The sequence below is a fragment of the Eriocheir sinensis genome, chromosome 58 (assembly GCF_024679095.1).
Source record: "Eriocheir sinensis breed Jianghai 21 chromosome 58, ASM2467909v1, whole genome shotgun sequence".
Lineage (NCBI taxonomy): Eukaryota > Metazoa > Arthropoda > Malacostraca > Decapoda > Varunidae > Eriocheir > Eriocheir sinensis.
In genome coordinates, this window is record NC_066566.1 from 9,691,348 (window position 1) to 9,716,854 (window position 25,507).

General features: G+C 41.9%; 1 protein-coding gene across 1 annotated transcript in view; it reads left to right on the top strand.

Moving 5' to 3' along the window:
• Nucleotides 1-25,507, top strand: part of LOC126984992 (uncharacterized) — a 122,906-nt gene that overhangs the window by 23,885 nt on the left and 73,514 nt on the right. Inside the window, exon 2 of the mRNA XM_050839221.1 lies at nt 17,785-19,623. Coding sequence (XP_050695178.1) covers nt 19,597-19,623 — 27 coding nt within the window. The 5' untranslated portion in view covers nt 17,785-19,596. The remainder of the gene's footprint in view (nt 1-17,784; nt 19,624-25,507) is intronic.

Below are 25,507 nucleotides of genomic sequence, written 5' to 3' on the forward strand. Positions count from 1 at the left end.
AATCTTGACCGTGGTAGTTAGCCTAGTATTGAATTATCCTTGGAAACTTAGTGTTGGCGGTGGCTGAGTAGTCAACGTGTGAGTCCCGCGTTCGCCGCTTTCTGGACGATGCGGATTCGAATCCGCCGCTGTCACCTGTGATTTTTCAGGCACCGCCGAGTGGCCTAAGACTACCCACATGCTATCCAGAAGTTTATTTATCAACCCGGACTCTAGAGAAACTGTCCAAGTGAATAAAAAATGAGCTCCGGGGGCAACATGAACCAAGAATAGACGGCGCCACTATAAACACTTGCCTGCGGCATGACGAGCTTGGGCCGACCACCAGGCCCCTAAAGAAAGTCTAACGGCGCTAGGCCAGATCGTAAAAAAAAGATTAATATGATTATTACTTAATACTAGTAATATAAGGCACCACGTGTAGCATGTGTAAGCGGAGGCTGAACATATCCGGAGATTGTGCTTGCGTCAAGAAAATAAGTAAACATTCCGAGATGAACTAACTCAGGAACAGAGGAAACGGGGGAGCGTGTAGCTCATCCTTACTTTTTTGGTCTTTTTGGTCTGTATTCTGAAAGGTTTACTTTTCGAATGTTTAGGAAGTTCTGCTTGCCGCTCCATTTGTTGAAGGTGGCTTATCTTCATGATGATAATGATAATAATAATAATAATAATAATAATAATAATAATAATAATAATAATAATAATAATAGCAGCAACAATAGTAATAGTAATAAGAATAGTAATAATGACTAATAATATTAATAACAATAATGACAGTAATGATAATGATGATAATGATATTAATATTAATAATGATAATTATAATAATAATAATAATAATAATAATAATAATAATAATAATAATAACAACAACAACAATAATACTATATAATAATGATAGCAGCAAAACTACAGTAATAATGCTCCCACAAAGTGATAATAATAATAATAATAATAACAACAACAATAGCAATAATAATGCTATATAATAATAACAGTAATAATGCTCCCACAAAGTGATGTCACGGCTCGCATTTCACAGGATTGCAGGAGGGAGGGAGGCAGCGGTGTGGAAGTGGTGCAACAGATAGCCAGGCCGTGGGCGGGGAGCCGAGCCTTACTTATGTTTCCTTCAGCAAGTCGTGTTTTTGGCTGGCTTTAGTTGCTGCAAGTTACTAGTGTTCCCAGTTTGCAGTCATTAAAAAAATATTAATCAAAGAAAATCTCATCATCATTACAGTTATATACCTACTTAGTACAACTTTAAATTCTGAAATTCAGATCTCTTTTCTTCTGATTAGAACCACTGGCGTTTTGATGTCAACGGTCCATCTTGATCGGTGATGATAATAATAATAGTAGTTGTAATAATGATAGTAACAATAATAATGATAATAGTAATAATAATAATAATAATAATAATAATAATAATGATAATATTTTTTTAAATTTTTTTTATATATATATATATATCCACCCGTAGCGCCGGTAGGCTTTCTTCAGGGGCCAGGTGGTCGGCCCAAGCCCGTCATGGCGCAGGCAATTTTTTTTATAGTGGTGCTAGTTATGCTTGGCTCATGCTGCCCCCTGGAACTCATTCTTGATTCACTGGACGTTTTTTTCTAGGGTCTTCTAGACAGCATGTGGGTAGTCTTAGGCCACTCGGTGGTGATTGAAAAATCCCAGGTGGTAGCGTGGGGATTCAAACTGACGTTGTCCATGACGTGGTGAATGCGTTGCCCGCACGCTAACCACTCAGCCACCGCCTTATGATAATGATGATGACTATGATAATAATAGTAATAATGATAATAATAATAATAATAATAATAATAATAATAATAATAATAATAATAATAATAATAATAATGATAATGGTTATACCTACTACTACTACTACTACTACTACTACTACTACTACTACTACTACTACTACTACTAATAATAATAATAATAATAATAATAATAATAATAATAAAAATAATAATAAGATAATTAAAAATAATAATAATGATGAGTATTAATCATAATAACAAAAAAAACATTTATACTGAAATGCTATCCTCACTATCTAAAGAAGTATATAGGTGGAGGAGATACGAGTCGAGGGAAGCTGAACAGGAAAAAAACACATCAATGTCGCCACAATCAGTCCGGAGCGTGTGCAAATGAGCGTGTGGCCTGCTCACACATGGGCCAGGCAGGCAGGTATTAGCGGCAGCCACACGACAGCGCTCATCAACAGGTGTGGGGCTGGACAGGTGTGCTGGGACTGGGCTGGCATGTTGCAAAGCTTAGGAAGGGATTTTGTTTTTCTCTGCCTCCCTGTCTGTCTCTATATATCTGCCCTTGTTTTTGTCTGTCTGTCTGTCGGTTTGACTCTTGGATACTTCCCAGTCTATTATATTAAGTCGCTCAGTTTGTCTTTTCATCAGCTGTCTGCCTGTCTGTCTGCCGGTTTGCCAAAATATTTATCTCTCACGTAATTGACTGCTCTTTTGGCCACCTCTTCGGATTCTTTACAGGAGCAGCGAGTAGCGGGCTTTTTTTTTTTTTTCTTTTCATTGTTTCCTTTTTTTCTGTGCCCTTGTGCTGTTTCCTTTGCTGTAAAAAAGAAAAAAGAAATCGGTCTGTCTGTCTATCTGTGTCTTTTTCTCTTTCTGTCTGTCCATCCGTCCGCCTTTCTGTACGTCTGTCTGACTGTCCTCTCTCTCTCTCTCTCTCTCTCTCTCTCTCTCTCTCTCTCTCTCTCTCTCTCTCTCTCTCTCTCTCTCTCTCTCTCTATCTCTCTCTCTCTCTCTCTCTCTCTCTCTCTCTCTCTCTCTCTCTCTCTCTCTCTCTCTCTCTCTCTCTCTCTCTCTCTCTCTCTCTCTCTCTCTCTCTCTCTCTCTCTCTCTCTCTCTGTGTGTGTGTGTGTGTGTGTGTATTCAGTCTGCACTATTCAATACACACAATGATGGAGGTCCCACTCATCGTTACCTTCAGCTTTACATTACTAACTCGCGCGGCTGCTGTGACCTTACCTGCCCACCCTCTGACCCTCACGTCGTCCTTTCGTCAAATTTTAATGTTTGTATTCTTTTATGGCAACACTTCTCACCCACAGTCTTTCACATATAATAATTAAACTAGTCCCTTCCTTTTGCTGGACATACAGACAACACATGCAATATTGTGCTAAGTGTTACTACCCCATTATTTTATAGATATACGGCTTTCACTGACATGGAGGAATTGGATGTGGTACATAAAAATGTTATTGTAATTTGAGAGTTATTGGTGCTCTCTTTATTTTATTCAAATTTAATAGTGACAAAAACACTGACTGACGTTTTATGTCTATTACTTTCTATAGATCTATTCGTTTAATATAAGGGATCACTTAGAAAAGGTATTGTAAGCTAATTAGAAAAATGTGCGTGCGTGCGTTAGCATGCCCTAGTTTGCGATCCGCCGAGGATATGAATAACAACAATATTTTACTTTTGATCATAATATGAAAAAAACAACAACGAAATGTTAAGAGAAAAATACTCTCTCTCTCTCTCTCTCTCTCTCTCTCTCTCTCTCTCTCTCTCTCTCTCTCTCTCTCTCTCTCTCTCTCTCTCTCTCTCTCTCTCTCTCTCTCTCTCTCTCTCTCTCTCTCTCTCTCTCTCTCTCTCTCTCTCTCTCTCTCTCTCTCTCTCTCTCTCTCACATGAAAGCATACCACACTCGACACACTTTACTGACCTAGTTTCAATTCATCAAAACATTTACGTCTGAGCTGCGCGCCGGAAAAAGATTATACAATTTGAATTGCTGATACCTCTGATGGTAACAGTGATAATGTGATTGTGATGACGATAATGATGGTGATTTGTGGTGGTGCTGATGAAAAGGGTCATAATGATACTCATGCAGATGATGCTAATGATGAAAATAATATGAAACTAATAATGACGATAATAATAATAATAATAATAATAATAATAATAATAATAATAATAATAATAATAATAATAGTAATAATAATAATAGTAATAATAATAATTATAATTATAATAAGAACAATGATAATAATAATAATAATAATAATAATAATAATAATAATAATAATAATAATAATAATAATAATAATAATAATAATAATAATAATAATAATAATAATAGTAATAATAATAATAATAATAATAATAATAATAATAATAATAATAATAATAATAATAATAATAATAATAATAATAATAATAATAATAATAATAATAATAATAATAATAAAATAATAATAATAATAATAATAATAATAATAATAATAATAATAATAATAATAATAATAATAATGAAAATAAAATTAAAATACTAATCTATTGTTTGATCTTAAATGCAAGACAAAATTATGTGCATTCCATTTTTCTAGTGTAGATAATTCTACTTGTATTTTGTCAAGATTTGTGTTCCCTTTGCACCCCATGATTTGGCAGTAACAAGCAACAGTGATTGCCCTCCCGTGTAGTGTGTCTGTCTCTGTGTGTGTGTGTGTGTGTGTGTGTGTGTGTGTGTGTGTGTGTGTGTGTGTGTGTGTAATTCACCTCTTGGTCTGCTGCGGGTCTCTCTCGAGACAGCCAGCCGTTCCCCTACGGAAGAGCACAGAGCTCGTCGTACCGATCTTTGGGTAGGACTGAGACCACTCACACACAACACATCGCGACAACGAGGTCACAACTTCTTGCCTGATTAGAGCAAGGCTCATTAGTCGATCTCAGGGTACTCCCGGGACATTCACACACCACACACCCCATCCCCCTTGCTCAAGGGGGACAGTAACTTCTTGTCAGTGAAAAATCTCAGTTCTGAGCAGGGTCTCGAACATCCGCCTGCTGTGAAGCCTGGCAGCGCAGAGCCTTACCACTAAGCTACCGGAGCTGTGTGTGTGTGTGTGTGTGTGTGTGTGTGTGCAAACATTACATAGACAAGCCTCGCCCGTGTTCATGCCCCTGGCGTTGTCGTGGCGGCGTGGCTGGTGCCGGGTGACGGCGTCGATTCAGTGATGCTCTGCGGCGTGGGGAGGCGTGTGTTGCGGCCACGCAGGGAATGAGAGTTTTGTGCTTTAGACACCATGGGATTAACCTGAAAAGTAGCGTCTTAAAACTTATATTTATCTTTACCCATGCGGAGAAGTGATGTCCCGTAAAGGAAGTACTTTAATGGGAAAAGCAGAGGAGCAACAAAGACCAGCGTAGTTGTGTACAGAAGTAATGTAACTTATCAGTAAACTTTTTATTTTAATTTTACATTTCTTACTCCATTTACTTTGTAAACTGTTAACTTTTTGCATGAATAAGGACTCATGAGACGGTAGTTCACTAATAAATTATAAGTACATAAAAGACTATAGTTTTTTCTGTAATTCATCTTCTTATATATTGAAACGCTCTTCTCTGGAGGAATGAGTATATATGCATCTCTTTTCCATGTGAAATAATGTCTGTGAAAAGTGGATTTTAAAGTTATATCCTCCAATTTATTATTTTTGTGTCAATAACATATTATTTAGTGCTTTAACTGTAATGCTCATTTATTTACTTTTGAGACATTTCCTTCCCTGATAATGAAAACATGAAAACTAATTACCTTTGTCGGCTACAGCCCAGAGTCTAGAACAGGAAGACTTCAAACAAGTTCATTTTTTTAAACATCGATTTGTTTTTACAATGACATTTAAGACATGTGCTACATATTTCTTTATCTTTGCTACACTGCTTTTCCTGATATATATATATATATATATATATATATATATATATATATATATATATATATATATATATATATATATATATATATATATATACACACACACACACACACACACACACACACACACACACACATAAATACATACATACAGAGAGAGAGAGAGAGAGAGAGAGAGAGAGAGAGAGAGAGAGAGAGAGAGAGAGAGAGAGAGAGAGAGAGAGAGAGAGAGAGAGAGAGTCATTTCTTCTTTGCATTCAGCTGAAAAAGTTTCAGAAATGGCACGTAAAGTTACATCCATGGCTAAAAAATGTACTTGGTCTCTTTTCTTTTATCGTTTTTCCTATTCGGTCTGGCAACATTCCTGGGCCGTATTTCGAGGTATTTCTGTCCACTCTCCAGCGTCCACCTCGGCTGTGCGTGTGAATAAGAGACAAACATTCTGGAATAAAGGAAGTTTGGTCCTCATTTTCCTGCACGACGCCTCGCCTTTCTTTCCTTTCTTTCTTCCTTATCCATTTTTCCATCTCGTTCTTCGGGCCACTCCTTCCTCTTTTTTCTTCCTACATACCTTGTTTGCTTCCTCGTTTTATTCTTTCAACTTTACTTTCTTAATTTCTTCTTCCTTATCTATTTCCTCTTCCTATTCTCATTTCTTCATATCTACATTCCATACTTTTTTCTTACGTTCGTTTCTGTAATCGATTTCCCCTTTTTTCCTTCCTTCCTTATTTCCTTACTTCATTCTTTCCTTCCATATTTCCTTGCTTCCTTCTTTTCTTCCTTCTTTCCTTCCTTCCTTCTATCCTTCCTTCCTTCCTGCCTTCCATACTTTTCTTCTTCCTTTCCTTCCTCCTTTCCTTCCTTCCACCAACACTTCTTCCTCCCTTCTTTCTTTTCTTCTCTTCTCCTTTCTTCCTGCCTTCCTTTTTCTTTCTCCTTCTCCATTTTCTTTTTCCTTTTCTTTCCTTTTTTTTCCTCTCTCTCTTCTTCCTTTTTCCTTACCTTTTTTCATCATCATTCTTCTTCCTTTCCACCATCCTCTCCTCCTTTCTTCTTTTTTCCTTTTCACCTTTGGTTGGTTATTCTGTCTGTGTGGTCTGTCTGTCTGTCCTGTCTGTCTGTCTGTCCACCTCTCTCTCTCTGTCTCTCTCTCTCTCTCTCTCTCTCTCTCTCTCTCTCTCCTTCTCTCTCTCTCTCTCTCTCTCTCTCTCTCTCTCTCTCTCTCTCTCTCTCTCTCTCTCTCTCTCTCTCTCTCTCTCTCTCTCTCTCTCTCTCTCTCTCTCTCTCTCTCTCTCTCTCTCTCTCTCTCTCTCTCTCTCTCTCTCTCTCTCTCTCTCTCTCTCTCTCGTACATTTCATCCCTAACTAGTCCAAGTCCCTCCTTTTTCCTCCAGCATTTCTTCCCTCTCACAACACGCAAACAACCTGGAACCCCACTGTAAATTTCAACACCTGCTTATCTCTCTTAGTTTTTTTTTAACATTTTCCATCGTAGGAGTAAATTAAATATGTAAGGAATCTCCGCAGACTTTAATGAAACTATGACCAGAAATGACTACACACACACACACACACACACACACACACACACACACACACACACACACACACACACACACACACACACACACACACACATATCATTCATCTCTCTCTCTCTCTCTCTCTCTCTCTCTCTCTCTCTCTCTCTCTCTCTCTCTCTCTCTCTCTCTCTCTCTCTCTCTCTCTCTCTCTCTCTCTCTCTCTCTCTCTCTCTCTTATATATATATATATATATATATATATATATATATATATATATATATATATATATATATATATATATATATATATATATATATATATATATATATATATATATATATATATATATATATATATATATATATATATATATATATATATATATATATATATATATATATATATATATATATATATATATATATATATATATATATATATACATATATATATATATATATATATATATATATATATATATATATATATATCGAATACAATGAATATGGTAGCACCATAAGGCAGTGGTCAACGCGCAGGGGTGATCACAACCAACTCAGTTCAGTTGAAGTCCAGATGACAAAGTTCAACCATCGTCAAGAAGCGGAAGATTACCCTCATGCTGTCCAGATTATCAGTCAATCGTAACTAAAGCGACTTTAAGAGGAGCCCCAGGGAGCAGAATGGGCCAAGCAGGAGTCATATATCACGGCAGCCACTCAAAATAAAATTCGTCCTCGCCACTGACGGGATGGAGCCCCTCAAAATAGTCTACTGATGCTATGGCCCTATGGGCAGCAAATAATAAAAAAAGAAAAAAATCAATCGTCGTGTTTTATGGCCGTCCCTTCCGACCAATAACAAACGCTTCTGCTGTACGGCTTCCAGTCACTACGAATAAAGGAGCCACGGCCACGGCTTCCAGAGAAGGGGGTGCCGGCAAACTCTGGGTACAACCAGGCCGCCTTTGGAATCTGACCCTGGTAACGTGCGGTGTTTGGACTTTCGAAAATGCAAGTAATTGGCTGAAATTCATAATATTGTCTGACGTACAAATCTTATACTTTTTTACAGCACAGAGAGCAACTCAAGGGCAACAAAAAGAAAAAGTAGAAAAAAGCCCGCTAACTGTTGCTCCCACAAAGCGAAAAGTATAGAGTGGCCAAAAGAGAGGTCAATTTCGAATGGAGAGGTGTCTTGATACACTCTTCTTGAAAGAGGTTAAGTCATAGGCAAGAGGAAATACAGGCGAAGAAAGGCTGTTCCAGAGTTTACCAGTGAAGGGGATGAAAGAATGGAGATGCTGGTTAACTCTTGCATAAGGGGTTTGGACAGTATAGGGATGAGCATGAGTAGAAAGTGGTATGCAGCGGGGCCGCGGGAGGGGGGAGGTATGCAGTTAGCAAGTTCAGAAGAGCAAACAGCATGAAAATATCTATAGAAGATAGAAAAGAGATGCAACATGGCGGCGGAATTTAAGAGACAGAAAACTGTCAGTAAGAGAAGGGGAGCTGATGAGACGAAAAGTCCGAGAGAGCTGTGTGAGTGGAGTCCCCCTACACGTGAGATGCATACTCCATACGAGGGCGGACAAGGCCCTTATATATGGAAAGCATCTGTGTGGGGGAGAACCGGCGGAGACGATACAGAACGCCCAACCTCGAGGAAGCTGATTTAGTAAGGGAGGAGATGTGAAGTTTCCAGTTGAGATTTTGAGCTAAGGATAGACCGAGGATGTTTAGTGTAGAAGGTGACAGCTGAGCATTGTCGAAGAATAGGGGATAAGTGTTTGGAAGATTATGTCGAGTTGATAGGTGGAGAAATTGGGTCTTTGAGATATTGAAGGACACAAGGTTCCTTCTGCCCCAATCGGAAATGATAGCAAGGTCTGAGGTTAAGCGTTCTGCAGTCTCCAGTCTGGAATCTTGCAATTTTTGTTGAGAGAGTCTTCTGTTGAAAGATTTTGCAGATAGTAAGGAGCGTAGAGTTGGATCCTAAATTAACAAGTGTTTATCAGAAAACGTTGAAAAAATCTTCAGAACCAACAAAAGAGTAGCAGGTATTGTCAAGAGAAGATAGCGCCACTATAAACACTTGCCTGCGCCATGACGGGCTGGGGCCGACTACCATCCAGGCCCTTCAAGCAAGCCTACCGGCGCAATAGGCGTAGACGTAAAAAAAAAAGAAAAAAAGCTGAATGAAAGATACAAACTTTAAATACTTCCGGCTTATGCACCATCAACTTACAAATACGATGAAATATTTAAGTGCTATGAGGATGTGGAAGTAGAAATGGAAAAAAACAAAAAACAATGTTTTCAAAATTTATGGAAGATTTTAGCGCCAAAGAAGAGACCAAAAATCTTAGTGAAATAGCGATTGGCCTGCAAAACTAAACACGATAAAAAATAAAGATAATAGGAATTGAATGGAATGCTATTTGTAAACAGGGTAATGTCACTAAAAGCAACCTTCCACTCTCCTGGAAGTGGAAGGTGAACAAGCAATGTATCCTGCCAGTAATGCATCTCAAAACTTGGAGCCTCATATGAGATTTGGAGAGAAAGCTAAGAAGAGGACAAAGAGGAAGGGAGAGAGAAATGCTGAGTATAACATGTAGAGACAGGAGGAAGTGACCAAGAAGTGGGAGACCAGACAAAAGTTGAAGATATTTTGATTACTATTATGAACAGGAAATGGACTTGGTATGTCATATCTTGCATAGCACTATAATGAAACCAAATTGTCGAGTCCGTTTTGGCGTTGGCTCCCGCGGGTCCATTTCTCCCCTCTGCTCTGCCACACAGTCCCAACACCTATTTTTTCCTCTCATATGTTACCTATAGCTTACATATGAGAGGAAGGGATAGGTGTTGGGGCTGTGAATAAGGGAGGAAAAGACCGAGACGCCAGACCGGCCTCGACATATTTGGAAGACTTATAGTTACAGTTGTCCTTCAAAGCAACAGTGATAACCTAAAAAATTGTTGGAACAGACAGAGTACACACACATCAGACAAAGAGGTGAAGAAAGTTGGGAAAGGCCTTTGTCCTGCATTGGACTAGTAAGAGCTGAAGATGGTGATATATTATACAAATTTGAATGCATGCGTATTTGCGTATCTACGAGTATTTATGTGTATTTATCTATCCATTTGTTTGTCTATATCTATCTATCTATCTATCTATCTATCTATCTATCTATCTATCTATCTATCTATCTATCTATCTATCTATCTATCTATCTATATATATATATATATATATATATATGTGTGTGTGTGTGTGTGTGTGTGTGTGTGTGTGTGTGTGTGTGTGTGTGTGTATAATAGTAAATAATAATAATAATAATAATAATAATAATAATAATAATAATAATAATAATAATAATAATGATAATAATAATAACAATAAACGGTTTATTCATATGGTGTGCAGCCATAGGCTGAAAATTTACATGTTAAACATAGATGCATTAGTGCACATAAAATATAAACATAAACGTAAATTGTATAATATAAATTAATCTGATATAAATATGAATATAAATCTCTTATGGTTACTTGTTGTTCATTAAATTTACAATGGTTGTGTGTGTGTGTGTGTGTGTGTGTGTGTGTGTGTGTGTGTGTGTGTGTGTTTAATGCACCAGTACCCGTATCCTCACTGGACGTTTTATTTTTTTCTCCAATAACACCAGAAAGTAGTTCAGTATGCTCTATGAACACAAATTATCTTCCTGTTCACACGAAGCATAACTCAAATATATAATTTCCTCAAAATTTTTCATTTCTGAATTCTTCTGCCTGCTTTTAGCGGGTCAGAGCTTTGCGGGTATTTTTTTTATGCAAGCATATACTACACAAGGAAATAAGGAGACTACAAGAGGCCAGATGCCTACACGTGGCAGCTCCTGAGATGGGTTAGTCACCAAATTTCCTTCCCATCCACAAATACATCTAATCTCCATTTAAAGCTTTGAGTTGTGATTGCCTCGACTACATACCTGCTCGGTTTGTTCTACTTATCCTTGAACTAGTTCGTGCCTATTTCCCTCCTGAACTTGAATTTATCCAACTTATACCCGCTACTGCGTGTTCGCACATCAGATTTTATATAAGTACTTCATCTATATCGCCCTTGTTCATACCCTGATCCATTAAAACACCAAGAAAATCCCCACGCAGTCTTCGTCTTTCCAAAGAATGGAAGCTATTTTTTTTAGTCTTTCTCTTCACGGTAGGTTCCTAAGTCCTTGGATCATTTTAGTCATTCTTTGTATCACCTCGAGGGATTCAACGTATATCCTTTCCGTAATAGGGGCAACAACATGGAACTGTTTTGCCCCCCATGCCTAAAACGTAGGCACGCACGCACACAGTGGATAGAGCTCTGGCCTGTCAGAGTCCGGCATGGCAAGATGTGGTTCGAGCCCTGCTCAGGCCGTGATTTTTCCGCTGACAAGAAATAGTTACTGTCCCTCCTTGAGCAAGTGTATGGTGCGTGAAGGTCCCAGCTGTATCCAGAGATCGACTATAATGAGCTTGGTCTAATCGGGAGGGTACTTGCTGGCGATGACGAGTCCAGCTTGTGATTAGGCCGTGATGAATTACACACACACACACACACACACACACACACACACACACACACACACACACACACACACACACACACATTGGTTAGCACGGACCGAGAGATCCCGGGTTCGAATCCCGGGTAGAGTGGAGACGAATGGGCTCCTCTTCTTTAACCAGTTATGTCTGTCTACGCGAGTGTCAGTCGGAGGTTGGGTCCCGCCTCCCGAGTGTGTGTGGATGTGATGTGAAGTTCCTGCCGTACCCAAAGACCCGTCACTTGAGCCCCACGCTCCTTCGTGTAGTGTACTGGTTGGCTGTCGAGTCCAGTGTGACATCAGACCATAGTGAATAACACACACACACACACACACACACACACACACACACACACACACACACACACACACACACACACACACACACACACACACACACACACACACACACACACACACACACACACACACACACACACACACACACACACACACACACACACACACACTCTCTCTCTCTCTCTCTCTCTCTCTCTCTCTCTCTCTCTCTCTCTCTCTCTCTCTCTCTCTCTCTCTCTCTCTCTCTCTCTCTCTCTCTCTCTCTCTCTCTCACACACACACACACACACACACACACACACACACACACACACACACACACACACTCTCTCTCTCTCTCTCTCTCTCTCTCTCTCTCTCTCTCTCTCTCTCTCTCTCTCTCTCTCTCTCTCTCTCTCTCTCTCTCTCTCTCTCTCTCTCTCTCTCTCTCACACACACACACACACACACACACACACACACACACACACACACACACACACACACACAAAAGCGCGACAAACTAATAAATCTCAGACAAACAAACCAGCAAATGAGGACTGGGGAAGGGGAGCGAAAGAAAAGTAATGGTCGATAAAGGAAGGAAAAGCCAGGCAGTAAAAACAAAGAAAAGAGAGGAAAGGAATGGAATAAAATGGGAAGCAAAAAACATATAGAAGCGTAGAGAAGACACGGAAAGGTGACAGTGAGGAAAAAGTACAGGAGGCGCTATTTTTTTTTTTTTTTTTTTTTTTTTTTTACATCAGTGGAGTCATTCAAGGGCATAAAAAAATGAAACAAGAGTGAGAAAAAAGCCCGCTACTCACTGCTCCTTAAAAGAGTTAGAGGAGTGGCCGAAAGATAGGTCAGTTTCGGGAGGAGAGGTGTCCTGATACCCTCCTCTTGTGTGTGTGTGTGTGTGTGTGTGTGTGTGTGTGTGCGCGCGCCATTCCCACTAAGTTACAGGAAACATCACATTTGAGACGGATTGGGAGGCAGCCACGAGGGAAAGAATTAAATGATGGCGAATCTTGCTGAGAGAGAGAAAGTGATTCAGTCCAATTTTTGTGGCATTCACTTCGAGTAATACGTGACCAGAAAGAATCTTGACTCTCCTTGACGTTATTCTATGTAACTTTATCTATTTATTTTCCATTCTTTTTCACTCATATATTTACTCTTTTTGATTATGTATATATTTCTTGAGTTGTTTTATTTGTTTTTCCCTTTAATGAATGTTAGGCATTTATTCTATTTATTCTTCATCGTTCATTATTAATTTTAGTACATGTCAGCATTTTCCTCCTGTGCTTTTTTATTAAGAAAAGTGAAAGTGTCCAAAACATTGCCAGTCACCAAAACCCTGTCCAAGGGATGTGGTACGCCTCAGAACAGTGGCAAAGGGATCCAATACAGTACTGAAAACAACACAGTACCAGACAATGTTCGCTTAAGATAATGACAAAATGGGTAATGCTGGTAAGATTTCTTTTAACTAGGGGCAACGGCGGTGTCTTATGGATCAAATGCAGTATTAAGAACAAGGTAGTGCCAGAGAGAATTCGAAGGTGCCAGAACAATGTAGAGGACAGTTTCAAAGGGAGACAAAGGCAGACAGACAGTGGCCAAGATAATGTCAAAATGGGTATAGCTAGTCAGAATATTTTTTAACCAGGGTGCAACGGCGGTGTCCTGGAAATCGAATGCAGTACTGAGAACGAAATAGTGTCAGACATTGTTCGAAGGCGTAGAGGACAGTTCCAAAAGGAGACGATACACAGTGCCTAGGATAGTGACAGAATGGGTAACGCTAGTAAGGATTTTTTTATTAGGACGCAACGGCGGTGTCCTGGAAATTGAATGCAGTACTGAGAACGACATAGTGCCAGACATTGTTCGAAGGCGTAGAGGACAGTTCCAAAAGGAGACGATACACAGTGCCTAGGATAGTGTCAAAATGAGTAACGCAAGTCAGAATATTTTATAACTAGGACGCAACGGCGGTGTCCTGAAGGTCGAATGCAGTACTAAGAACGACATAGTGCCAGACATTGTTCAAAGGCGTAGAGGACAGTTCCAAAAGGGGACAATATGCAGTGCCCAGGATAGTGACAAAATGGTTAACGCTAGTAAGAATTTTTTAACTAGGGTGCAACGGCGGTGTCCTGGAGAGCCTCAGCTGGTCGATGGAGTAGTGCCCGGGGGAGGACGAGGGGGAGGAAGGGGAGCAGGGCGGGGCGGGCAGCGCAGGGCGTGGCCGTGGGTGAGCTTTGGGCGGCTGCAGGCAAGGTGAAAGGAGAGAGAGAGAGAGAGAATCGTTGACAAAAATATTATTTCACCCTCTACTGTTACCGTTGCCGGCCTTGCAGCAGGTGTTTATAGGTCCACTCAGGAACTTTCAAAAACCTGTCCCTCGTAATAGTACCTGGCGCACTGTTTCCAAGCACTACAAAGCATTATATCAAGTAAACTCTTGAAATGTTGGTACATAGTTCCTTACGGAGAACTCATCGCTTGAGTCTCTTGCCTCTCACTCTAATGAATTATGCATTAATATAATTACAGGGCCCTACGTATGCTTGATAGAAAGATGAATAAATAAGTAGATAAGCTGGTAGGAGTATAGATGGGAAGGTAGATGCAGTAAGTGTTTTGCTCAGAGGTGCATTCACTTAAAGTATCGCAGCTTTTTCCTTTTCCTTTTTGTGTACTGCATATGTTTTCTGAAGAAAAAAAATCGATAAAATTTACCAAGTATAAGTGCTAGATAAAAATGCAGAAGTGGAGTACATATGAAGATCTATAACTAAAGAAACCCCTTTCTGCTGTATCAACAAGCCTTCGCATGAGCAAAATACGCCACCCCACCCCACGGTCTGTATTGAGCTTTATTTCGCATCAATATATACACATTTACCTGCACGAACACCAACATTCAATCCACCCTTCGCCTGACTCACTCATGAACGCGTCGTTGCCATCAGTCTGTTCGTCAGTTGTCACGACACACTACAGCCTGCAGGCCACACTCGGGTCACGCGACGCAGGGCCAGTAATTGGTAGCAAAAAACTAAAACCTCTGATAATTTTGAGATAATTTCTCCGGTAACTAATTTTGCAGTACAAATAAACTACCCTGGAAGTCATTAGTAAAAATATAAGCTTTACAGCTTTAGTGATTGATAACTATGTGAAAAAATAAATACATGGAATTTAAAAGTTTGGGTCCCCCTGTTTTATTGCGCGCGCGCTCGTGTGTGTGTGTGTGTGTGTGTGTGTGTGTGTGTGTGTGTGTGTGTGTGTGTTAGCTTTTAAGTATTTGTTGCTATATACATGCAATACTTTTTCAAACTGAACGTCACAATTGCCCGAACACACTCACACACACACACACACACACACACACACACACACACACACACACACACACACACACACACACACACACACACACACACCCACATAATAGCCGAGGCGTGTATACCCTGGAGGAACATTTAGTGTTCATTGTTTCATTATCGGGAAAAATGACCGGGAAAAAAAAAAAAAAACTTTTTGTAATGTATATATTTCATTGGTCAATTTTCTCTTGTTGAAAGAACAGGATAGAGAGAGAGAGAGACACACACACAGACAGAAGAGAGAGAGAGAGAGAGAGAGAAGTGAGTCACCGAATATATTGATCGGCCCTCAAAATACCAGAGGGCAGGGCAGTGGTGGTGGTGTTCGCGCGGCTGTACAACACGTGTCCATGTCTCCGTGACCACCGCCGCCAGGACACCGCCACCCTCACTCCTCCAGGCGCTCACCGTCCTCTGTACCCCGGCCGCTTCTTTCTCCGCCTCTCTTTACTTGTTTATCAGCCCCCCCCCCTCTCTCTCTCTCTCTCTCTCTCTCTCTCTCTCTCTCTCTCTCTCTCTCTCTCTCTCTCTCTCTCTCTCTCTCTCTCTCTCTCTCTCTCTATCTCTCTCTCTCTCTCTCTCTCTCTCTCTCTCTCTCTCTCTCTCTCTCTCTCTCTCTCTCTCTCTCTCTCTCTCTCTCTCTCTCTCTCTCTCTCTCTCTCTCTCTCTCTCTCTCTCTCTCTCTCTCTCTCTCTCTCTCTCTCTCTCTCTCTCTCTCTCTCTCTCTCTCTCTCTCTCTCTCTCTCTCTCTCTCTCTCTCTCTCTCTCTCTCTCTCTCTCTCTCTCTCTCTCTCTCTCTCTCTCTCTCTCTCTCTCTCTCTCTCTCTCTCTCTCTCTCTCTCTCTCTCTTCCTGCCTCTCACGCCCTCTCCCCGCCCTGCGTTTCCTCTCCTGCCCCTGAACTCCATGCCCAGCCTTTCCGTTCTCTCTTACTTCTTCCTTCCTCTTTTTTCCATCTCCCCGTCCATTCTGTATCCCACTCTCCCTATTTCGTGCTGTGAGTTATCTGTTCTCTCCCCGACCTCCACCGTTCTGCCATGCCTCCTTATCTCCTCCCGCCTCTCTCTCGCCCACCGTTGATCTGATTTTAGAATAACTAGTTCTATGTGGTCATACTTAGCTGTGCCCTCCCATTGATAGACACCGAGTTACGCCACTGCCTCAGCCCAGTCGACACTACCTAATCCTTCCCTCCCCCTTCCTCTCAGCTTCCACCCCTATTCGCGTGAAGGGGCTATTACACTGTGCAAATTTTCCGTGGATCTTCAGTCAAACCACGATTTCCGATAGTGTGGTTCTCATTTGTTTCTTGTTATTGCTGTTGCTGATGATGGTGACTCGTCCTTTGGTGAAATCTACCGTAGCTTAGGAAGATCGTGGTCTCGTCAGAAAACCACGGAAATATGAGAACCACGCCAGCGGATATCGTGGTTTGACTGAAGATCTACGGAAAATTTGCTTAGTGTAATAGCCCCTTAAGTCTCCCTCTTACTCTGCATCTCCCTCCAGTGTCCCAATCATTCCACCCTCTGTGTCTACTTCCTTCACCCTTCACCTTGTCCCGCCTTTTCCTATAGCTTCCACATCTCCCCCTGTTTGACTCTTTTTGCCTCTTACTGTGCATCTCCCTTCCATAGATATCTACAATCCATTCCACAATTTCTGTCTGCCTCCTCCGATACCTCTCTGTCTCCTCACGCCCTGTCCTTACCTCTGTCTCCTCCTTGTCTCGCCCCTTCTGAATTTTCCCACTCATTCCGTCCTTCTAATCAATCTACGTACCATTGCCATGCCCTATTCGTCCACCGTCTCTCCCACTCCCCGCCCACTGTCCTCCCACGTCCGCAGCCAGGTATACCTCAGCCGAGGGCGGTGAGGGGCAGGTGACGTGCCATATTTTGTTTGTTTGTTTTGTTGTGTGTTACAACACTTATTTGTTTTTTTATTTACTTCTTTACACATTCATTTGTTTATTTGATTGTCATTGGTTAAGTTTTCCTTCGTTTTTTCACCTTGTAGATGTTTGATGTTCTCTATTTATTCGTTTGTTGATGTATTTTCATTTATCAATTTTTGCTTGCTTGTTTATTTATTACCGAAATATATTAAATTAACTATAAGACTAGTAATAAGGCAGAGTAATTTTATTTCTAAATTCTACATAAATCATTCGTATTATAAGATATATAGTATTACCTTTATTGATCTCTTTACAATGGATTTCAGGATCTCTTTGGATCTCGAGGATATCGCCGCCGCCCCCCTCCGCCCTTGCCGTTGCCGCCTCACCCTGAGAGGCCAGGCCGTAGGGCGTAGAGAGTGCCAGGACACGCTGTTCAGGACCAGCTGTGCCAAGGACACCCACGGTTAGGATGTCTGTTTTAAGGATGGTGAAATGTCCACTATCTGTATGTGAGGATGCTAAAATATCCATGAATCGCTTGTGACCGAAGCAACTTGACGCGTGGACAATCAGTGATGAAGTGAGGCATCGTCGAGGAGGCTGTGATGACTGCGGGGATAGTGGCACTCCCGGGTGTTGTGTTCCCTGGCGGCTGGCTGGCTGGCGGGGGAGCGGCCTGGCTGGCTGGTTAAGTGGCTGAGACACACGCCTGATAAGCAAACACACTCACGCACGCCTGGTACATACTACAAATGGTACATACTGCGTAACCCGTGGCGGCGAAGAAGGCAGACACTCGCCGCAGGAATATGTGTTACACAGAAGATACATAAAAAAGGATATATGTATATAGTGATGGACTTCTGTTCAAATTGGAGAAAAAAGTGTGAAAAGGGAATTGATTGTGAAACTTTTGGAGAAGAAAAAGAAGGAAGGAGAGGGAGAGAAAAGTAAATAAGGAATTGCTTTATTGGGTAAATTCGAAACCACTCAAGAACTGACATCCAAGTTGAAAAGAAAACAAGGAATCGCTTCATAAACTTTGGTAAGAGTGAGGGAGAGGAAAGCAATTAAAAACAATTCACGGTTTCGGTTAGAGAGACGCGATAGTAAGAGAAAATCTAAAAACTTCGAGAGGAGTGAAACATAAAAGAAGAAGGGATCAATACGCACTTTATTAAGTCTGGGAAGCGAGGGGCAGAATAATAAGGATCAATACCCAAGTACATATCAAGGAGGTGCCGTTTTAATGAAAAAAATAATCAAAATCATCAGCGTCGTGTTCTCCACATCACACAGAACTGACTCAACATGGGATAGTGTTTTGACAAAGGAAGGAAACAACACGAAGCAACAGGCGAAAAAAACTGAGTACACCGAGACAAATGTTTTGATGGAATAAACAGAACATAACACATTATAAACACAACATTTTGGATAGACGAAAAAACTCCACTAGCTCATTTTTCCCTCCAGCACGTCATGGCGACTTACTGAAAGATGGAAGGAACGCTGTACCCCAGAAACAAGAGAGTATAGAAAAAAAGAAAGACATGAAAACATATATAACTATATTCCACAAAATAGCAAGAAGATCAAGAACCACACACCGCTGAAGTCACCTCCTTGTCAAGCAACTTCAAGTGCCTGTGAGGCTTTTGACATTCTTTCATGGGTGTGCATGTCTGGGCGGGGTGTTGCCATTCACTCGAGCGCTCAGGACATTTAGGGCCAGTTTCACAGTTCCCCATGATCGGTTAGTAAGCTCCCAAACCAATACCAGAGCCTTCGAAATTTCCTTGTATAGTGTCTGGTGTTTACATTTAAGTTCACAAATTTGATGAAACTATACTGGAAAAGTCTTGTGTATTTAATGTGGCATCGAAGACCTCCCCATTTTGGATTGTATAGAATTCTAAAGTTTGGTTCGGGCTGTTACGAAGACACTGTGTTGGACTGTGAAATCGGCTCATAAGCCCGCCCTCCCTCCCTTGCTTCCTTTCCCCGACACTCCCTAGCAGTTCACTCTCCTTCAAATAAGCAGCAGACAAGAACTACTACGACTGCACGCCACAGCATACGCCGCCAACAGAGAGTGGAAGATACAAAAAGATAGAAAGAAAAACAGACTTACTATGTGGGTTGCTCAGAACACTCCCGAAGTACGTATATATACCTTAATGTCAAAGTTTAGCTCTTTTATGTGTGTGTGTGTGTGTGTGTGTGTGTGTGTGTGTGTGTGTGTGTGTGTTCAAGAAGTATTGTAAGTAGTAGTGTTGCTGACTATACTGTACTCCTGTGTTATTGTTGTTGCTATCGTTATTGTCCCATATTGGCTTAGAGTATTATTGCTGTCGTTGTGTTGCATTGCGCCGGCATCGTTGTTACTAGGCTACACACGGCGGGAGGAACAAAAGTGTTACCGAGTTGTGAAACCTGTTGAATAATGGCAGAGAGAGAGAGAGAGAGACTGCAGGACAATATACACAGGAGGAAAAGATGGAAGGAGGAAAAGACTGCAGAAGAAGAGGCAAGAGGACGTTGGTTGGATGAATTAAGAGAGAGAGAGAGAGAGAGAGAGAGAGAGGATCAATACAGGCATCACACACTCAGACATATTGGTGATGACGGCCTCTGTGCCACCCCCGCTCTCTCTCTCTCTCTCTCTCTCTCTCTCTCTCTCTCTCTCTCTTTCATAATCAGTTCATGGAGTCCCTCAGAACACCTTTGATTTCCACGCACACTTTTGATAACGTTTTTATTGTTGCTGTTGTTGTTGTTGATATTGTTGTTAGTAGTAGTAGTAGTAGAAGTAATAGTAGATGTTTTTACTGTAGTTGTAGTCGCGAGTTCTGCTGTTGTTGCTTTTGTCACCATTGCCATCACTATTATCACCAAAAGTCACCATTATCGACCACAAAAAGAAGGGAGGAGGGAGTGTGGCCGGAACAAAGGGAAAGGATAAAACAGGGACTCGGAGAAAATGAAGAAATCAAGGGAAGGATTCGTAACCTTATCCCATCATTATCACCATCGTCAGCATTCACCCTCCAGACCATCCCGCAAAAAGAGAAGGAAGGAGAAAGAAGCGGGGAGAGGATGAGGAGGAGCCTTTATTACCACCTCAACAATGGGAGGAAAGGAGGGAGAAGGGGAATAGAGGATGGGATGGAGGGACAGGAGGAGTAGGCGGGATGGGTGAAGGGGCAAGAGGATGAGGAGGAGGAGCCTTTCTTATCACCTCAACAATGGGAGGAAAGGAGGGAGAAGGGGAATAGAGGATGGGATGGAAGGACAGACAGGAGTAGGCGGGATGGGTGAAGGGTTGTGGCGGGGTTGTAGGCAGTTCGAGACGTTTGCAGCTTGGTAGGATGGGAAGGGAAGGTCCAGGCCGCAGCGTTGGCAAATTATCGTACGCATCACATTGCCCTTTCGTAGTTTTTGACATATAACTATTGCGAAAGTGAAAGAAAACCATCACTATTTAACATTTTCAGCGATAACTTTAATTTTCGGTCGTTATTTGTAAAGCTACGAGAGTTTTAGGAAGAAAAAGATCACTATTTAACATTTTCAGCGATAACTTTAATTTTCGGTCGTTATTTGCAAAGCTACGAGAGTTTTAGGAATGAAAATTATAAAAATACGATGTTCAGAGTACGACAGTTTGGCATCGCTGGTCCAGGGTGACGAAGGGCTGAAGACCCGCCATCCTTTGTAAAGTGTCAGGGCGTAGGGGTTTTTGAGGAGGCTGCAGCTGTTTTTTTTTTAAATTTTACAACAAAGGAGACAGCTCAAGGGCACAAAAAAGGAAACAATAATAAAAAAAAGCCCGCTACTTGCTGCTCCTAAAAAGAATCCAAAGAGGTGGCCGAAAGAGAGGTCAATTTCGGTCCAGAGTGTTGGAGAGGGTGGGCCCCTGAAAGTTAATAATAAGAAAATTGATGAAAATGAAAGAAAAGTATGTATTGTGTTAACTTTGCGTACGTATAGAAATAGGAGGAGATGAAACTAATGGATTTTTTTTTCCAGTCACAGTAATATCTTCGCTGCATGTAAGGATAATGTGGAACAGGGTGTGGAAGACTGACATGACTGGAGTTCACAAGCCAAGCAAAGCGTGCTAGAAGAGCAACACATGGAAAGAGCCTAAGTCTATATACACCAAGTCAAGTCATACGCAGGTTTGTGGGAGGAGACACGACATAGGCGTGGTTTATGCGTGACGTTGCTTGGAGTCAAACTAGAGAATGTAGAAACAGGGATTTAGAGAAAACGAAGAAAGGCGGACTAATTTAAATCATTCACTTCATCATGCCCTCCCTCACTCCCCACACCGCCGTTTGTAGGCATTGGAATTACAGTCACGCAATAGCACAATAAAAAGGCATATTTTTTCATCAGTGGCTTGCCTGAACGCGCTGTGAAAGAAGGCGAGAATACTCATCCAGAGTGCACATACGCATACGGCCCCAACTTTAGTCACCCCTGAACTGGCGTTTTTATTTATTTATTTATTTATTTATTTTTTTTATTTTTTTTTACTCCAAGTGACGTCATCCCGCTGCTCCGTCCCAAAACCGCCTCCTCCGCGTACCGGTCGCAGTTTTGAAGCAGAGTGACTTGACTTGGTATATATAGACTTAGGAAAGAGCAAGGGAATATTCTTATCTCTGCGTCTCTATAAAAATAATGTAGGAAGTAGAGGCGGAATAGAAGAGTGAGTGGACTGTCTTGTGGAGGAGCGGAATACTTAGATAGGAACAAGTGTGTGTGTGGGCACAGAAAGGCGAAAGGGATGGGGAAGATAAGGAAATAATGTTACCGCGACCGGCGAACGCGTAAACATCAACCAATGACCTCTGACCCGACTCTCTCTCTCTCTCTCTCTCTCTCTCTCTCTCTCTCTCTCTCTCTCTCTCTCTCTCTCTCTCTCTCTCTGAATGGCGGTAACAAATAAGCTGGGCTTGCAAGTGTTAATATTTTTGAAAATGTAAACGAAAAGAGTGATGAGACTGGAAGCGAGAGGACTGGAGTATGTAGAAAGGACCAAGCGAGCACGTTGTTTCCGCTGCCTTGGTCATCACTGTGGGAAAAGATTGAAGGGGGTGCGAGAAGAGACCAACTACGAGGGCGGGATGGTGGAAGAGTGAAAGGACTGGAGTAGCAGCAGGTGCAGAGGGCATAAAATGTGATGTTAAAGAGACGTGGGAGAGTGAGAGGAGTAAAATCTTTAGGGACATCACAGTTTGGACAGGAATAAGAGCAGTTCCACCGAGGTAACCCTTTTCAGGCGACAACAGGCTCAGGTGTTAGAGGAGATACGATTATACAGATGCATGAGGAAAGGTCAGCCAGGGTACGTAAGGTAGCAATAACAACAAAACAAAAACAACAACACCACCCACCACTAAAGCGTCTCTTAAGCCCAGGAGAAACCCGGTAAAGTTGAAGGCGTCAGCTGGAAGTCCCTTTAGTCTCCGCTCCCTCACCGCTCGCCGTCCTTCCTCCCTTCGTCCCTCAGTCCCTCCGCACCTTATTACCTCCATTCCCTCCACTCCCTCCATCAGTTCCCTCGTTCTCTCTACTTCTTCCCTCAATGCCTCTCTCTTTTATTTTTTCTTCACTTCCCCATTTTCACCTCCCTCCCCTCTCTTCTTTGTACTTCCTTTTCCTCCTGTCTTCAAAGAGGCTGCCGCTCTGTGTAAGCTGACTTTGGCACGTGTGTGTGTGTGTGTGTGTGTGTGTGTGTGTGTGTGTGAGAGAGAGAGAGAGAGAGAGAGAGAGAGAGAGAGAGAGAGAGAGAGAGAGAGTTAAATTAATGTGATTCTGCTTATGTCAATGCTGCCAGTGTTACTGATGCTGCTGTTGATGTTACTACTATTACTACTACTACTACTACTACTACTACTACTGCTACTATTACCAGTATTTCTGCTAAAAATCCTACCTTTGAAATTTATGGCACTTCATCTCCATTCTATTCCAAAGTCTTTCATGACATATGGTGTGTGTGTGTGTGTGTGTGTGTGTGTGTGTGTGTGTGTGTGTGTGTGTGTGTGTGTGTGTATAATTCACCACGGTCTGATCTCGAGCTGGACTCATCATTGCTAGCAAGTACACTCCCATAATGAACAAGCTCCTTATAGTCGATCTCTGGGTACTGCTAGAGCCTCCACACACCACACACTCCGTCCCCCTTTCTCAGGGTGTGATAATAACCGCTCCTTGTCAGAGGAAAAATCTCGCCCTGAGGGGGGCTCGAATCTCAACCTTCCAGGACGGACCCTGCCTTAGTCCACTGAGGTATCGGAGCTGTGTGTGTGTGTGTGTGTGTGTGTGTGTGTGTGTGTGTGTGTGTGAGAGAGAGAGAGAGAGAGAGAGAGAGAGAGAGACACACAGACAGACAGACAGACAGACAGACAGACAGACAGACAGAGAGAGAGAGAGAGAGATGGTATATGTGACTGTGTTTTAGGCCTTTTTTTACGATCACTAATTTTTCGGCCCTCTTTTTTATCATGATTCGTGTGTACGATGTTGACATATTCACACACACACACACACACACACACACACACACACACACACACACACACACACACACACACACACACACACACACACACACACACACACACACACACACACACACACACACACACACACACACACACACACACACACACACAAACATACACAACTGATAGCTGAGTCGGTTAAAGCTCTGCGCTGCCAGGCTTCGCGGACGGATGTTCGAGCCCCGCTCAGGCCGGGATTTTTCCGTTGACAGGGAGTAGTTATTGTCCTCCCTTGGGCAAGGGGGATTGGGTGTGTGGCGTGCGAGATCCAGCAGTACTCAGATATCGATTATAAGGAGCTTGCTCTTGTCGGGAGGGTACTTGCTGGAGATTAAGAGTTCAGCTCGTGATCAGGACGTGGGGGTGAATTACACACACACACACACACACACACACACACACACACACACACACACACACACACACACACACACACACACACACACACAAGGTGTGAGGTTCCAGCCGTACCAAAAGATGGACTATCACCTGAGATCCAATCTCATTCGTGGAGGGTACTGGCTAGCGATCGCGCAATGTTGAATGAATGACACACACACACACACACACACACACACACACACACACACACACACACACACACACACACACACACACACACACACACACACACACACACACACACACACACACACACACACACACACACACACACACACCTTACAAACACGCACTGTGTTATTGGACTGTAGCTTGAGAGAGAGAGAGAGAGAGAGAGAGAGAGAGAGAGAGAGAGAGAGAGAGAGATGGTCAGAACCCCACAGATCTCAAAGTCTTAGGCCTGCACACGCCAAATTTCTATTACCTCGAAGATGAACGCTAACAGATATTCACAGTTACAGTAGAACCAGCAACTATTGGCTAGCAAATAACTGTGTGTTAGGCCCTACAAATCTGCGGAATCATAATGGTATATTCGTAAATTGCCTCAAGACCAGTACCAATATTACCTATATGATCATTATTCAATTGATGATGATAACACGTTGCAATTAAATGTACGGTTAGATAAGCACTCAGTAAACCACACGTAATTGTCCGTTGCAGCTCCATATCTAGATACCGCGTCGCCAGAACTATTTATCGGCAAGGCCAAAGACTGACGGACTGAACCACCGCCTTGTGACCTACGGCTCTATTAGTCAATGGAGACCGTTTTTTTTTTTTTTTTTTTTTCTCCCGCAAGATATTGTGCCATCGTACTAACAAATGATAATTTATAAATGTTTAAAATAATATCATATTGAGTTAATACGGTCAAAGGTACTCATAATATACGAATATCAGCCGGAAGTACTTTTTTTTTTTTTTACGTCTATGCCTATAGCGCTGGTAGGCTTGCTTGAGGGGCCTGGATGGTATTCGGCCCCAGCCCGTCATGGCGCAGGCAAGTGTTTATAGTGGCGCCATCTTCTCCGGGTTGATCGGTGGTCTTCAGGACAGC